The 16,226-nt window shown below is 48.3% G+C and overlaps 1 protein-coding gene across 5 annotated transcripts in view; it reads left to right on the top strand.

Moving 5' to 3' along the window:
- The window catches only part of Cep164 (centrosomal protein 164), a 66,190-nt gene that overhangs the window by 28,965 nt on the left and 20,999 nt on the right, over positions 1-16,226 (top strand). For 4 of the 5 annotated variants that reach the window (XM_075966079.1, XM_075966082.1, XM_075966083.1 and 1 more), the window contains 4 exons: positions 118-195; positions 9,195-9,560; positions 10,919-10,999; positions 13,089-13,169. In XM_075966079.1, coding sequence (XP_075822194.1) covers positions 118-195; positions 9,195-9,560; positions 10,919-10,999; positions 13,089-13,169 — 606 coding nt within the window. The remainder of the gene's footprint in view (positions 1-117; positions 196-9,194; positions 9,561-10,918; positions 11,000-13,088; positions 13,170-16,226) is intronic. The other variant, XM_075966080.1, reaches the window with a different exon arrangement.

The following is a 16,226-nucleotide window of genomic DNA, read 5'->3' on the forward strand; positions in this document are numbered from 1 at the left end:
CTGAGAGTGGAAGCTGAAGTAAGCCCTTTCCTCCCCAACTGGCTTTTGGTCATGAACGCTATCATAGCAACAGAAACCCTAACTAAGACACTGCTCATAGTTGTTTTCTTCTTGCAGAGTGTCCGAAGCTCCGGTGAACTTCTCAAGAACCTGCACCTGGACCTCAGTGCCCTGGGAGGTAACTTTGAGTACGAGGTAAGAGCCTGGAAACGCTGCTGCTAGAGCCTCGGACCTCACTTTTCCTCCTCTGAAGCTCTGCCGTCTGTGAAGCGTATTTGGAAAAGGGTCTGTCCAGGATTTCTGGGGTTCAGGGAATGCATCCTCTCAGCTCTCAAATGACCAGTTCTTGGTGAGGTCCCTGCACTAGCTGGTGCTTTGAGCATAATGAGATGTGTGTGCTTATGGCTCTTGCCTCCTGTACACTGCACTGGGAAGAGATTTCTTGCCTAGACAGCAGGCAAACTTGGTGGAAGAGATGACATTTGCCCTGGGCTTTGAAGAGAAGATAGATTTTAGACGGGGGACAGTTTAGGTAAACAAAGAGCCTAAGCAAAGATGGAAAGGGTGGAAAAAAGCAGATGGGTAGGAATAGCTTCTGGAGCATGCCTGCAAGGTCCTGCGTGTCTCTGAAGTCTGACCCGCGCTGCCGCCAGCCTATTTTTTTCTGGACAGCACACAGGCAGTGTGAGTCACTGTGTATTCACACTCAGACCTTCCGTGTTCACACTCAGACCTTCCGTATTCACACTCAGACCTTCCGTATTCACACTCAGACCTTCCGTGTTCACACTCAGACCTTTCGTGTTCACACTCAGACCTTCCGTGCATGTTTTGGAGCCTGGACATAGAAGTCATAGGAACTGTGTGTTCTCAGTCTAATGTCTGATTTGTTAATTTTTTTATTTTTTAACTTCCCACTCCTGATTTATTGATTTCTAAGCCATTAACAGTTCTCTAAATTTTCCTAAAATATTTGTTATAAGCAATGAATCGTGAAGTTTGCCAATTAGATTCAATTCATGAAGGCATTTAAATACTGACTGCAGGTCTAAGCCTCACACAGGTCTTATATATTATGTTTTTATTCGTGCCTTCCACACCTTAAAGGCAAAATCACTTTTATATTAGTAGAATGACCACAAAGCTGGCCAGAAAAGCAAAGGTGCTCCCATCACAAATTGTAGTTGGCTTCTTTATTATCCCTCTTCTTTGTGTGTATGTGACTGTGTGTGTTGCACATGTGTGTTTGCTGGATCATATGCTCAGGTGCACGTGGAGGCCAGAGGAGGACATTGGGTTTTTTGTTCTATCACCACTGCCTAATTATTCCCTCAAGATACGGTTTCTCCCTGAGCCTGGTGCTAGGCTGGCAGCCAGCATGCCCCTGCGATCCTCCTGTGGCCCTCTGGCCCTCTGAGACATCTCCTCAGCCTCCCTTATTATTTTTTTAAATTGCATTTTAACTTATTTATCTACCTATGTGTGTGTGTCACAGAGTATGTGTGGAGGTTGGAGTCAGTTTTCTCCTTTCATGAGGTTCCTGGGATTGAACTCAGGTTCTCAAGCTGGGCCACAAGTACCTTAACCCACCGAATGGGCTCACTGGCCCAATCTCTTTTTATTTCTGACAAATATTTCCTGCTTTCTCCCCACTCCTTGGAGTCTCAGTCCACACAGTGGCTGGCAGGCTCTGGATTGGTACTTGAGACCGCACTGTAGGTGCGTCTCTTAAGGGGCTCTAACTCTACCTTTGGGACGGGACCGTTTCATAGTAAAGCTTTGTTCATTATCCCGGAATCTGTTCAGCCTTTCGGTTCTGCACAGTCAGCTATGTTTTGATTGTGACTTTAACACTTCCTGCCAAATGCAGCCCTTTTCCCGACTGTCCCATCTGTATCTCCAATCTGATACACGTCTGCTCTGAAACTGCTCCTTCTGAGCGGAGCTGGTCTGCTTGGGTAAAGAATTCTGTTTGGTTCCCTGTAGGAGGACTTTGTTTTCTTCTCAGCCATGATTAACCAGTGCTGACTGACCGTTGGACTCAAAGAGGACCCTCAGTTTGCACCTGAGTGATGTCTGTGACTAGAAGGGGTGTCATGAAGGCTGGCATGTTTGGAGAAAGAGAGTGGTTTCCAGGGGACCAGGCACAGCGAGGGTGAAGATCCTGTATAATTTGTGTCTGTGTACCCAGCACCTAGCCCACTCCCTGGGACACAGGAAGTGCTGGGTGTCTTTTATTTAGCAGCAAGGAGAACGGAGTGGAGGGTATCTAGACAGGCTGGTGGCTTTCCCACTCTCTGGGTACAGTAGGTGTGTGTTTCTTGCAGTCAGCTGGTGGATTGAGATTCCACTGTAGCTTGATCATAATTGCCTTTTTTTTTTTTTTTCGAGACAGGGTTTCTCTGTGGCTTTGGAGCCTGTCCTGGAACTAGCTCTTGTAGACCAGGCTGGTCTCGAACTCACAGAGATCCGCCTGCCTCTGCCTCCCGAGTGCTGGGATTAAAGGCGTGCGCCACCATCGCCCGGCTCATAATTGCTTCTTAATGGATTACAGATGTCACCAAGAAAGGTGTTTCTCTTTTGATATGGTTTGGACTTCTGAAGTTTTCCCTTTGCTGGTGTGGGGAGCAGGAGCTTTTAAAACATTTTCCTAGCTTGCTTGGCACCACGGTGGTGGTGGTGGGGAATGTCCGGAGTATAGGTGGTGCTTAGACACCTCACACACCTATCTTCAGTTGTCTGCCACATGGGGTGTGGGAGTCCTATGTTCTAACCTGAGGTAGGTATTAGGATTTCTTTCATGGGGGTGATGTTAGTGGTGGAGATCAGTGTAGGCTTCTAGGCAGACAAAGCTGCCTCCACTTGGGCACTGACCTTTGAAATGGCTTTTGTCTTGGTGTATAACGACCCCTGGCTCCCCAGTCTTGCAGTTAGCTCCAGCTGCAGCTGCAGCCCTTCTTCCTGGGTTCATGCTGCCCCATGTCACCAAGCAGTCACATTGCTCTTTCTTCCATGAGAGGGCAGCAGGATGGCAGGAATGCAGCTGCCAGTGTCTCCCTCCTCTGCTTTCCGGCCTAAACCCATTGCTAGTCTACTACAGAGGGAAAGGGAAGGGCTCATGGGACCCACCCCAAGAAGGCTTCTGATGGGGAGCCGGAGGCAGAGGGCGGTGAGCTGGCAGTGTGTGGTCATGTGGTGCTGATGAAAAGCCATCAAAGGAGAGGGAGGGAGCCAAGGCTTTGAAGTCACAGGATGATATCAGTGTGACTGGAAAGTGCTAACTACAACCCTGGGTGCAAAGAATTGAGACCAACTGAATGGGCACCCGACCTGGAAAATAACCCTGGCCGATGGTTGGCTTAGCAGGAGTCTCCCCAGATCAGTATGAATGCATGGGCATGTTGCTGAGGCAGCCTCCCCACCCCCCATCCTGGGTGGATCATGGGAGCCCAAGTGCCTTGTTGCTCTGGGCAGGTGAGGGGGTGGGACTGCAACCTGGGGAGCTTCATGACTTTTGAAAAGTGTTAGATATTCAAGAACTGGTTCTGACAGTCACTCCTCTTCACCCCCTCCTTGTGCAGATGGCAAAATCTTGAAATATGCCTTGAAATGCAGAAGGACTTAAGACTGTGGCAGGAGGAGGCTGGGGAGTTTGAGCATGGAGAGGCCCAGAGCGGAGCTGTGCACCCAGAGTCTGGAGCAGGACACTGTACAGAGATGTCTGGGGAGTGCATTCTGACTGGGGGCTAGGCCTGGGCATAGCCTGGGGACACTGGCTGGGTGAACAGGGATCATGTGGAGTCAGATGAGACACTTTTCTGCATCCTTTGTAGATGACAGCCAGCCAGTGTTTAATTTCCCCTGCATTTCTGGCTGTCCTATGGATGTCATCAATAGATGTGGGCGTAGACCAAGGCCTTTTATTTTATTTTATTTTTAAGGCCATTTATTTATTTTAATGGTTGCCTTATTTTATCAATTTTATGTTTAGGTAGGCAGATTGAGATCATCCAGTCACATGGAACTCTTCCTTTTCGGGGAGTAGGAGGGAGCTGAAGGTGGAAGCTGGAGCCGTACACTTTAGGCACACTCTCTATCAGTGAGCCATGCCCCCGCTGAAATTCATCTTCAAGGGTTTAAGCCTGAGAGTTGCCTAGATGAAGCTCAGTGTTCTTGTAGTCGGATTGTGTTCTCTCCAGTATAACTGTGGGAATCTTGGGGCTCGAGAGATGGCTCACTGGTTAAGAGCACTTGCTGTTCTTCCCAAGGACCACAGAGCTGGTTCCTATCACCCTTATCAGATGGCTCACAACTGTTTGTAATTCCAGTGAGTCTTATGCCCTCTTCTGGCGAGTAAACCATACACATATGTCATACACACACAGACACAAAGATAGACAGATACACACATGAATAAAGCAAAATCTTTAAAAATAAATAAATAAAAACCAAGACCTACAGCTATTTTTTTTTTTAAAGGAAAGAAAAAAGAATCTACCTATATCTGGTATTCTCTCCCTTCCCCTCAGTATTGGGCACAGAGCCCAGTCTCAGGTATACTAGGCACTTGGTATACTACTGAACTGTATCCCTAGTCACTGATACACTTTGAGTTTAAGCATTTTTAATTCAATAATGCTAATACTAATACAAATAAATATTCTTTTTTGAGGCAGTGTCTTACAGTGTTGCCTTGACTGGCCTGGAGCTTGTTATAGACCAGACTGACCTTGAATTCACAGAGATCTGCCTGCTTCTGCCTCTTGAGAGCTGGGCTTAAAGGCATTTACCACCATACCTGGCCACCCTCTGAGTTTTATGGTCTACCTGTATTTTCATTATTTTGAATAGTTAAGATTTAACATTTTATTTCATAAACACTGTAACGAAATAGTCTAATTCACACATAACTTTTGCAAATAAATATTACATCTCCATCTCCATTTAAGAGAGAAAGAAGGGAAACCTCAACTCTTACCACTTCCCCACACATGCATTCTTTTTTCTTTTCTAAAACAGGGTTTCTCTGTAGCCCTGACTGTCCCGGAACTTGCTCTGTAGACCAGGCTGGCCTCGAACTCTCAGAGATCTGCCTGCCTCTGCCTCCTAAGTGCTGAGATTTCCACCACTGCACAGTAACATGTGTATTTTTAAAAAAACAAAAACAAAAACAAGACAACCATAGTTGAGATATTTTTGAACATCCTTATATTGCCAGAAACTGGGTTCTGAGCACAATAGGGATCTAGTAAGGAAAATTAACAAAGAAAACCAATAGCTGTTATAGGTACTTGGCAGAGTGTCGAGGGACCAAAGACCAAGGAAGGCTTCCTGGGAGAGGTGATGCTGTGAGGCCTGGTAGTTTGTCAGGAGGTGGGGGAGTGTTTGTGTTGAGAATATGTGGCCTAGTGGTAGAGTAGAGGCTTAACATGTGCCAAGTCTCACGATATCTTTAAAAACTCAAGAGAATGTGCATTGCTGAGCAGAGCAATAGCACAGAGCTCAGGCACAGGCAGGAGGGGATGTATGACACGGTGGGGCTGAACTGTGAGAAGCAGCAAGGGCTGTCTGCTGTCTGACACTTCCTCTGTCTCCTAAGCCAAAGCTTGTTGCTAGGTAACCCAATTAGGACTAGGTTTCAGCCTCTGACTGAAGGACGAGGACAGGAGAGCCTTCCTTAATTCCAGGATGAACCTGACTAGCACGGACTGGTCCCATTTTCCGAATGACTCTTGTGGTAAACAGGCACCCCTGTTGGCAGAGACTGTTTGTTTCCTGGCCACCTAGACCCGAAATAATCACACGCAGAAACTATATTAATTGTAACACTGCTTGGCCAATGGTTTTATTGTATTTCTAGCTAGCTCTTACATCTTGAATTAACCCATTTTTATTAATCTGCGTATCTCCCCGTGGCAGTGGCTTACCAGGTAAAGTTTTGGCATCTGTCTCCTTCTGCAGCTACATGGCATTTCTTTGGCTCCGCCTATTTTCTCCTTCTCTATTAGCCTGGAATTCCTGCTTTGCCCTATTCTGCTAAGCCATTGGCTGAAACAGCTTTATCCATTAACCAATAAAATCAACACATATGCAGAAGAACTTCCTTGCCTCCCTCCTGTAAAAGTCACTCTCCTCCTTGGAGCAGCAGAGCCTGGTAGACAAGTTATGGAGCTCCTGCTGAGTGTCTGCGGAGTGGCTCCAGCTTGGCGAAGAGAAGGGGCTCTCACACACACTTGAAACAACAGCTTTGAGAGTGGTAGGGGTGGTGCTGGTTACTGTCTGCTTCTCCTTCACCTTCTGCTCTTCTTCCAGGAGCAGGCTTGGGACTGGTGGCAGTCGCACCTCCCTCTAGTGCTCCTTAGCTTTGGGCAGTCAAAACTCACAAGCAGGCTTATGAGACACTTCACTTTTCTCGGTGTTAACTTAGTGCCCCACAGGCAGGGTCTGTCTGGTCATCTATCATCTAAGGCAGTGGGTATTTGGCACACTGAGGATGCTCGGAGGATGAATATGGGGTCTCATTATCATAGAACATCAGTGATCATTTCTGGGACCCTGACAGTGTGGGTAGGCACAGTTCTAAGTTCCTCACCTCACTTAAGGTGTGTTAACTCATTTAACCCTCAAGTGGCCCTGTAAGGCGGACACTCCTTGGATTAATGTATTTAAGAGGAAGGAACAGAGGCACAATAATTTGCTTGAGATTCCATCTCCTGCCTCCCTTTACCATTCCTTGGGAGCCTGGATTAGCCTGTCACTTGGCTGCCGGGGCTGCAATGGTTCTGTCTTTGGCTTCAGCAGACTTGCACTAGAACGACGACGGCAGATGCCATGCTGAGGTCTTCTCTTTTGAGCTGCCAGCTTGCTTTGTGATGGTCAGCTTTCCACTACCATAGTGAATATCTGAATTAAACCTTAAGCCATATTAAGAAAAGGATTATATCTGCCAGCAGTTTTGAAAGTGAAGCCGTGACTGATTGACCCACTTGTTTTAGGTCTGTGGTGAGGCAGTGCATCATGCATGACCACGTGGGCACAGCAAAGAGACGAAGGGTGTGCCCCTAATAACCCAAAGACCTCCCAATTAGGTTTCATGTCCTAAGAGTTCTATCCCTTCTCAGTAATACCTCTCTGGGGTAAGCCTCTACCACATAGGCCTTTTGACAACACTTCAGATCCAAACTCTAGTACTTAATATATTTCCAGTTTTAATCTTCAGTATAGGGAATTTGGAAGTCTTAAAAATCCCTGATCAGGGGCTGGAGAGATAGCTCAGAGGTTAAGAGCACTGACTGCTCTTCCAAGGGTCCTGAGTTCAATTCCCAGCAACCACATGGTGGCTCACAACCATCTGTAATGAGGTCTGGTGCCCTCTTCTGGCATGCAGTCATACACACAGACAGAATATTGCATACATATTAAATAAATAAATATTTAAAAAAAAATCCCTGATCAGGAGTTGTTCAGCCTGACATCCTAAGTGCCAGCACAGATGTTTTTCTGGAAGGACGCTCTGAGCCTGAGCCCAGGAGAGATCACTGGCTGGATTTCTGAGAAGGGCTTTCTGTTTCTATTTTGGATAGCTCTATGAAGAATTAACAGAAGCAGCTGTGGATTTTTACTAGTGAGTTTGTATGTGTTAAACAGGGTGTGGTCACTGTGTTAAGTGTGCAGCTCAGCTCTCCTTTCAGGAGACCCAATGAATCATGCTAAGATTCCACTTCCTTCTAGTGTAGGGGGTCCCACCAGCGGTTTGGGAACAGGGCCCCTCCTGCCTGACTTGGAACTTCTCTAATAGCCTGCTTGAGCACTCTGCTCTGCTCATATTTGCTCAGAGCTGCCCTGGTGCTCCTCTTTCTCTCTCTGTCACAGGTGATGGGCCTGTGTCCTCCTTGTCGTCTCTGCTCCATCTCTTACCCAACTAATCCCATCTAGACATCTGCTTCTCAGAGACCGCAGGTCTCTGGGGTTGCTGGTGATCAGCTTGTGTAGGGAGACTTGGAGAGGAGGGGGTACCCTCCTCATATTTTTCCCTTTCTGTCTTTGAAAAATGAATGAAAAGTAAAAGCTCTTGTCTTTGCTATTGTCGCCATTTTGAGTAAATATTGGCTCCCAAGGTCTCAGGGTCTGACTGAAGGGGCTGAGGGGTGTGCTAGATGAAGGCAGAGTTGCAGTAATTTTTAAGCCCAGTTTGATGTGTTTGTTCCATCATACAAATTACCATTCAGTTTATCTGGATGTGGGTCAAGGGGCAGCAATCTGTGTTTTTGCAAAACTATTTGGGCAACTGAAGAGATGGCTCACGGTGGTTAAGAGCACATACTGCTTTTGCAGAAGACCTGAGTTCGGTTCCCTCTACCTATATTGAGTAGTTCACAACTTCCCATAATTCTAGTTCTAGTAGGATCCGGTGCTTCTCTACAGACACCTGCACTCGCATGCACATGCCTACATATGCACATGTACTTAAAACATGAAAAGAAAAGCTGTTTGGGAGGAATGGGGAGAAGGCTCAGTGGGTAAAGTGCTCGCCGTGCAAGGATGCAGACATGCGTTCTGCTTTTTTTTAAAAATATTTATTTATTTATTTGTTATGTATACAATATTCTGTCTGTGTGTATGTCTGCAGGCCAGAAGAGGGCACCAGACTCATTACAGATGGTTGTGAGCCAACATGTGGTTGGTGGGAATTGAACTCAGGACCTTTGGAAGAGCAGGCAATGCTCTTAACCACTGAGCCATCTCTCCAGCCCTCAGACATGCATTCTGATCCCTAGCACTCATTTAAAAATCCAGGCCTGTCAGGACACATCGATAACCCTAATGGTGTTAGCAAAGAGACAGGTGGGAGCATGCTGGGTAGTTAGTCTGACCAAATCGGTGAGTTCCGGATTCAGTGAGGTGCCATGTCTCAGCAACTGAAGAAGACAACTGATGTTGACCTCTGGTTTCCATTATGCAAGTTCATACACGTGCAGTGCGTACACACACATAGACAGACACAGATTGGCGTAGACACACACACACACACACACACACACACACACACACACACACACACACACACACACAGAGCTATGTAGGATAACAGGGTCAGAGCTCACAAAGGCTACCCGAGAGTGAGAACGGCACCCCGTCTTGTGTCAGTCTCTCACCTTTTTGGCTACTTTTCTGACATTCTTTTCATTCCTCAGGAGTCTCCAAGATCCAGCCAGCCAGTGGACAAGAAGGATGTTTCTCTCAGCTCAGATGCTGATCGGCCCCCTACTCCTGGCAAGCTGTTCAGCCAGGGTGCTGACAGCAGTCTGGGCAGTGTTGATGGCAGCAGATCCCGGGGAAGAGGGGCAACTCCTCAGAGCGCACAGAAGGAAAATGAGAATCCCAAGATTTCTGCAAGTCAGGTGGCTCCTGGATTGGGCCCTGGGGGTGATCACCCTGCGAAGGACTCGAAAAAGGAGCAGGCAGAGGACATAGTGGAGGCAGAAAAGGAGGGTTCCAGGAGGGAAGGGGCAGCCAAGGAAACTTCTGCCCTGGAGAAGAACACATCAGATGCCAGTGAGGTAAGTCCCTTGGTCCCAAGGCAGTTGTCAGTTGGAACCTGCTGCTGCTCTCTCCAGCTCCTTACAGCTTCCTGCTTCCATGTCTGTATTACCGAGTCAGGCAGTCAGGCGCTGAATCCAGCTGTCAACATCAGCCAGAGCCATTAATTGTGACAAATATGCCCAGACCCAGCAGGAAGTAAATTCCTGAATGAAACGGCAAACCTGCTGGTCCTGGGAATTCAGAGCAGAAATGTGCTTTTCCATTGGCCCCTCCTGGGAGATCCACGCTCTTTGTTCCTCCTCATTACCTTTCCCCACCTATGTGTTGTCTTGGTTTGCTGCAGTCTGAGTTCCTACAAAGAAGGGTAGGGGTGTGTGTGTGTGTGTGTGTTGGGGTGGGGGTGTTGTGCACCAGCAGAATGGCTCTTCTCATCCATTTCTATGACAATTGTACCAGGCCCAAACATGCAGGTGGTTGCAGTCATAAAATTGCTCAATAATCAATGTGGTTAGAAGTAGGTCTCTCTCTCTCTCTCTCTCTCTCTCTCTCTCTCTCTCTCTTCCTCCCTCCCTCCCTCCCTCCCTCCCTCCCTCCCTCCCTCCCTCCTCTCTCCTCTCTCTCTCTCTCTTTCTCTCTGTGTGTGTGTGTGTGTGTGTGTGTGTGTGTGTGTGTGTAGAGAGAGCCCCTTTGGCATTATAGCTTTTCCTCATTTAGACAGCGAGGGAATTTATTTAAAGAGCTTGTATCTAATGTATCTAAGTCTTGGAAAAGACACTTCCAGAACTGGTGAGATGGCTTAGTCCATAGTGCTTGCTGAACAACATGAAGATCTGACTTTGACCCCCAGAATCTATCTTAAAAGCCAGGTGTAGTGATGAGCATTTTATAATCCCAGCGCTAGGGACGGGGAGATAGATGGATCCCTGGAGCTCACTGGCCAGCCGGCTTAGCCACATCAAACGGACTTCGGGCCAGTGAAAGATTCCGTTCCCAAAACAAAATGGATGAACATTATGAAGGGCAACACCCGGACCGAAGCTGACCTGTGGCTTCTACACACGTGCGTGCGCACATGCACGCACATGAGTGTGCATACTCATTAAGATAGTGTCAAATATCTCTACTGATGGCTTCCTGTCTCCACTATTCTTAGCTCCCCTTTCCTGTTAATCCCACTCTGATTTAGAGGGTGGTTGTCCACTATCAGCATCAGCACTTAGCCCGGTTCTTGTATAGGTGCTTATGGCTGTTAGTTTTCAAAATGGGTAGATTTTTGGCTTGGGCTTAGACCTATGTTGGCCCTCTGGGCCAACTGGGAATTCATGGATAGCATCCCTGAACTTGGGAGGTGTTTCTCTGTCATGTGTTCCTGCAGGAGTCAGAGAACCTTGAACACTTGAAGGACCCACAACTCTCAGAGTCCGAAGCTTCTGTTTCTAAGTCTTTCCTTGGCCTGGTGAGTTGCAGTGAGCCTCAGTGGGGCAGAATGAGAGAGCCTGGTGTTTCTTTTCCCCCAGAGATGTAGTTTACCAGTGGTCACACAGCTGGGAAGTGGGACAGTTAACCCTCAAAGTTATGTAACATGAGGGCCGGGCTCTTTGGGGTTTCTGTCTCACCCGGTACCCCACAGCCAGCAAGTCCCAAAGAAAATCACACAGAGATCTCCATAAGTTATAAACTGATTGGCCCACTAGCTCAGGCTTCGTATTAGTTCTTATAACTTATATTAACCCATTATTTTTATCTATGTTAGCCACATGGCTCAAAATTAGGTCTTGTTTTCTCTCTCTTTTTTGAGACAGGGTTTCTCTGTGTAGCTTTGGAGTCTGTCCTTGAACTTGCTCTGTAGACCAGGCTGGCATTGAACTCACAGAGATCTGCCTGCCTCTGCCTCTCAAGTGCTGGGATTAAAGGTGTGTGCCATCACTGCCTGGCCTAGTTCTAGTTTCTCAACTCAGTAACCAGAGGTAGCACTGCCCACTCCAGCTTGCTGTGGGAGTGGAGAGAGGCAGAGCATAGACTGTGGAGAGCTAGTGTCGGAGCTCTCACTTTTGTGTGAGCTGCCTGTGGCCCAGCACGACAGTTATATCCAGGAGACTCCAGGACTGGCTGCTAGGCTCTGGCCAGGATTTAATTTGAAAGTTAAGGCTTTTGTCCTGAACTGCCAGGCCATCCATGATTTCTATGTCCTGGACCTTCATCCAGCCTGCTGGATCTCAAAGTCCATTTGCCAAGTCTGATTCTTAAAGGGGAGATTCGGCTAGTTTTGGCCCACTGGTACGTCTACATGTCCTCCTCCATCTGCTCGGAGGAGGCAGCTCTAAGGGAAGGGATTAGTGGAAGAGGGTCAGGGATGAGCAGAGCAGACAGGAGGGGTGCAGAAGAGTTAGGCAGCTGAGTGCTGTGGCCCCACACTGAGCCACGGGCTTCAGAAGCAGATGGCAGCTGCATTAGATAGAAGTAGAAATCAAACTGAAGGGAAAAGATCAAAATCCAAGAAAACCCCACAAACTAGAAAGGCTAGAAAGGTTAAAAAAAAAATCAAAACAGATACGCAAAACCAAAACAAAAGCCCACAAAAACAAAATCCATTATTGGCAAAACCTGAACAAAACAAAACCCATCCAAATCCTAAAACAAAGCAACAAAAAGCCTACTTAACCAACTAAACACTTGACAGTGATGGATACCTATTTCACTGAACTCTTGGAAACAAGTGGTCTGGTCTCTCCAAAGCTGCCACCGTGTGCTGCTGTGCCCGTCAGCTGGAAACAGCAGGACCAGACCTTTTCTGGGCATCCCCCCATCCATCAGGGATGACAGAACTGTCCCCATTTGAATACTGTAGATAACAGTCCTTCACTTAGCCCAGTAGGATTTTTGGCTCAGAAGGGGTATGGTGTGGTCCTGTGGCAGCCAAAGGGCAGTGAGGAATCTGGCTTGGTGTGGGCACCTGCCGCATGTCCCCAAGAGTACTCTGGACAATGAGAGAAAGAGGGCCACCTCTGTGTAAAGAAGGAAGGAGGGAGCCCACCAAACCTCACTCGGGGGTTTGGGTTTGCTGACCTTCTCCTGCCCTGCTTGGGGATGGGATGGGTGGGGAGGAAGAGACAGCTGTGACAGCCATGCGGTACAACATGTGTCATAGGAGAGGCAGGCCCGGGGCTCATCTGACCTGCAGCCCCCTTCTTGCCAGCTTTTTGTCCTGGGCCGAATTTCATGTCCTCCGCACCCCATAGCTGCATGCATGAGGGCATAAGCATTTCAGTCTTGTAGGGTTGTTTTTGTCTATAACTATACTATGAAAATACCCAATATATAGAAAAATCAGAAGACTTCTACAGTAAATCTTCACACCCTCCACTTATTATCTACAGGGAATGTTTGCCTCTGCTTCTCTTGTCCTCTTGCCTGCTTTGAGAACCTAATTAGGTGTCCCAGTGCTGAGCTCGGTGCCTAGGACACAGTGCACACCTTCCTGAGAGGCTGGCGGGCACTCTCCCTGACAAGGGCAAGGCTGATTTTCTCATCTCCACCATCTCTAGGACTTTGGATGTCGCAATCAATCAGAGCACCTGCTGGATGGTGACATGCTTTCTCCGGTCTTGGGTAGAGCCCACCTGGAGGTGAGTCTGGGGGGGCTAGGCTAGGGCCTCACTTTCTCTGGTAGCTACTTTTAGGGGCGACCCATAAACGATTCCTGCCCACTAGTGTGGACTTTGGATATCCTCTCTCTCCAGACACTTTCCTCTGATGGGGCTTCTGGCCATGACTGCTTTGTCGCTGCTCTGCATTAGACATTCCTGCCCTGCCACGGGTCCATTCATTCATATGGCAGCCGAGAGTTAACCACCCGCCCACCCATCCCTGCCGGCTTTGCCACCTAGCAGCTGGGTCTACAACTCGCCTTAGCTGTCTGCACACGCTGCACCTCGTGACTGCTCTGCCAGCCTTGCTGCTTTCCCCTTGGCCCCTGCATTCTCTTCTTTATGCTCTGAGGCCCAGTGCTGGTGCCTGCTTGGAGGAGGTGACGTGTCCCCTCTCTCTGCTATGGAAGCCGGTCTCTACTCAGGAAGATACAGAGGTGTCTGAAACACAGATGCTGCCCTAAAAGGGGCTTAAGTCAGGGCAGTCGTTTTTCTCTTTTGTGGGCTTCTAGAAGAGGGATTCTGGCACGTGGTCTCATAGGTTTTAGGGAGCAACTGGTTTGAGGGGCTGGGAATATATTGGGTAAAGCAAGAGGATGCTTAATAGGAACCCAGCCTGGTGTGTGCTGGTGTGTTTGTCCTAGCATGTGCTGGTGCATACAAGGTAGTGTTTTCAGACTGCAATTGAGCCCCCACATGCTCCTCTCAGGTCTGACTGGTGCCTTCCTGGGTGACTACCCAGTTACCAGGTCTCTGCTAGACTTTGGGTACCCCCTGTTTGCAATGCTGAGGATACGAAGGCATGGAGAAGGGCAGGTAGGGTTAGGTAGGGAGGGCTTGGAGCAGGTGCACTGTCAGGTTCCTCTGATAACAAGTGGGTAGGAAAGCCGCTAGCTCCATAGGGCAGGGTGGGTTCAGCCACTGTGTTCCAAAGCCTCCATGCTACCTGACGTACTTGGGAGCTTTACAGAAGATTTCTGGGCTCACCTGAGCCCTAATGAGACCAGTAGTCCTTCTGGATGCTCCCATTTGGTATAGATCAGGGTCAGGGATTGGCTTGGTTTTAGTTCTCAGCAGCTACTACCTGCTGGCAACCAGTCCGACAGAGGAAGGTCTAGTTCATACTTTAGCCGTCATGTTGGATTGCGGGTGGTACTAGATACCCTGGCTGACTGGCTGGCAGTGCGTCCAGCGGGGTCCAGCCTGTGGCTGCCTCCTGTTCTCAGGGTATGGAAGAATGGAGCTGCACCCGCTTCCCAGCATGGACAGAACCATAGGTGCAGTCTTCTCTGTGGTCCTCTGGGGCTCTAGCCCTATTTCCCATGCTCTCATCTTTCCCAAGGTTAGGAACAGGGAGGGCTTTAGAATTACACTACCTTAAGTTGTGTCCATCTCTGAATTATTTTGAGGACTAGGGACGTAGCTTAGTGGTAGAGCACTTACCTAGCATATGTGAAACCCTGATTCCATCCCCAGCACCGGAAGAAGACGATACAGCTTCAGATGTCAGTGACGTATATCTACAGGGAAAAATTTGATACATTTTGCCATATGTATTCCTTTGAAGCTGTCATCACTGTCAAGATAATAATTCCCCCTTCCATTGCTGGGCATTGAATATAGGGCTTTGTATATGCTAGATGTGTTCTACCACTTAGCTGTCTCAGCACCCTGGTCCCTGCCCTTATAAAAATAAAACCATGTAAGCTACTCAGGCTTGTCTTAGACTTGCAGTCCTCCTGCTTCCACCTTGGGACTCGATCTTAAAAACAAAACTCAGGGGCTTAGGTAAGGCTGGGGTCCTGGGGTCCTGAGAAGTGTTGGGTTAGAGGCTTAGCCTTGCTAAACGCTTGTTTTGCTCTGCTTTCCAAGAGTGCCACCACGTCCGTCCCCTGTTGGGGTCCTCTTCCTTTTCTGGGGCAAAAGCTCTAGGGAGAAGTAAAACTCTCCTGAAGGCCCGCTGTCCGGCTTTCCCCAGGTTATCCCTTCTCTGTCAGGAAGCTGCTTCGGTTTGTTGCAGAAGTACAGGATGTGAAGCAAGAAGGGGGCAGACGGAATGATGTGGTCTGTGGCCAGCTCCAGTCCGCCTCTGTAGCCTCACGGTCCCGGAGTTTTTTGAGCTTTCATTGCAGTCACCCTGTTTCGTTACTTAGATTTTAGTTTGTGATGTGCAGTTGGTCTGTGCGATCATTTTCTTTGAAAAAGTGAGAGCAGGGGATGATTGCATGCGGGTGGTTAGCGGGGAAGATTCGTGGTAAGCGGAACACTAGAGGGGACTGATTTGGGCTGGGGAGGGTGTGCTTGCCTGTCACTGTGTGCAGGCTCTGCCCAGGCTGATGCAATGAAGAGTGGCAGCCCTGGCAGGGAGCCCTTCTGCTTCAGGCCCTGAAACGTACTCACAGGTGGCATTGCTAGTTTTCATGTAATTTGGGGGAGCTGGGTTTTCATGCAAGCCTTGGCCTTCCTTTCCGACCCAGATGACAGTCAGATCAAATTCTGGTTCAGGCTGCCAGAGGAGAATGCGTGTGAGGGATGCAGAGGGCTGGGACCCCACTGGGGAAGACCAAGTGGTCTGTCCTTCCCTTCCTCTCCCAGTGACCTCTGAGTCCCAGAGCAGACGCTGCTCCTGTCAGGAGGGCCAGCCCTAGAGTGGGGCTGTCACAGAGCTTTTCTTGGCTGAGGGAGAAGAAGGGAGAGCAGGAACTGGTGTTGTGGCCTGGCTTCCTTGGCAGAAGTTAGGTTCATATGTAGGACATTTTACCCTTACCTGGGAGCCAAGCTTTACCATGTTATAGTATAGGAGTCGCTTGAGGCAGGACGTTCTGGAACAAAGAGTGGATCCCAAACTGACATCACCACTGCATTTTTTTAGGAAATATTTGAAATCATCAGAAATTGCCTTTTTTTTTTTAACCAACTTGCTAAATTTGCCTAGATACCCAAGATGTAAAATAAGATTTGAGCGTCTGAGAGTTTATTTTCAAACAGATGCTGTAATAGCAGACTGTGGGGCAGGGGGCTCATTGTTTCCTGATG

The sequence above is a fragment of the Microtus pennsylvanicus genome, chromosome 3 (assembly GCF_037038515.1).
Source record: "Microtus pennsylvanicus isolate mMicPen1 chromosome 3, mMicPen1.hap1, whole genome shotgun sequence".
In the NCBI taxonomy this organism is placed as follows: Eukaryota; Metazoa; Chordata; class Mammalia; order Rodentia; family Cricetidae; genus Microtus; species Microtus pennsylvanicus.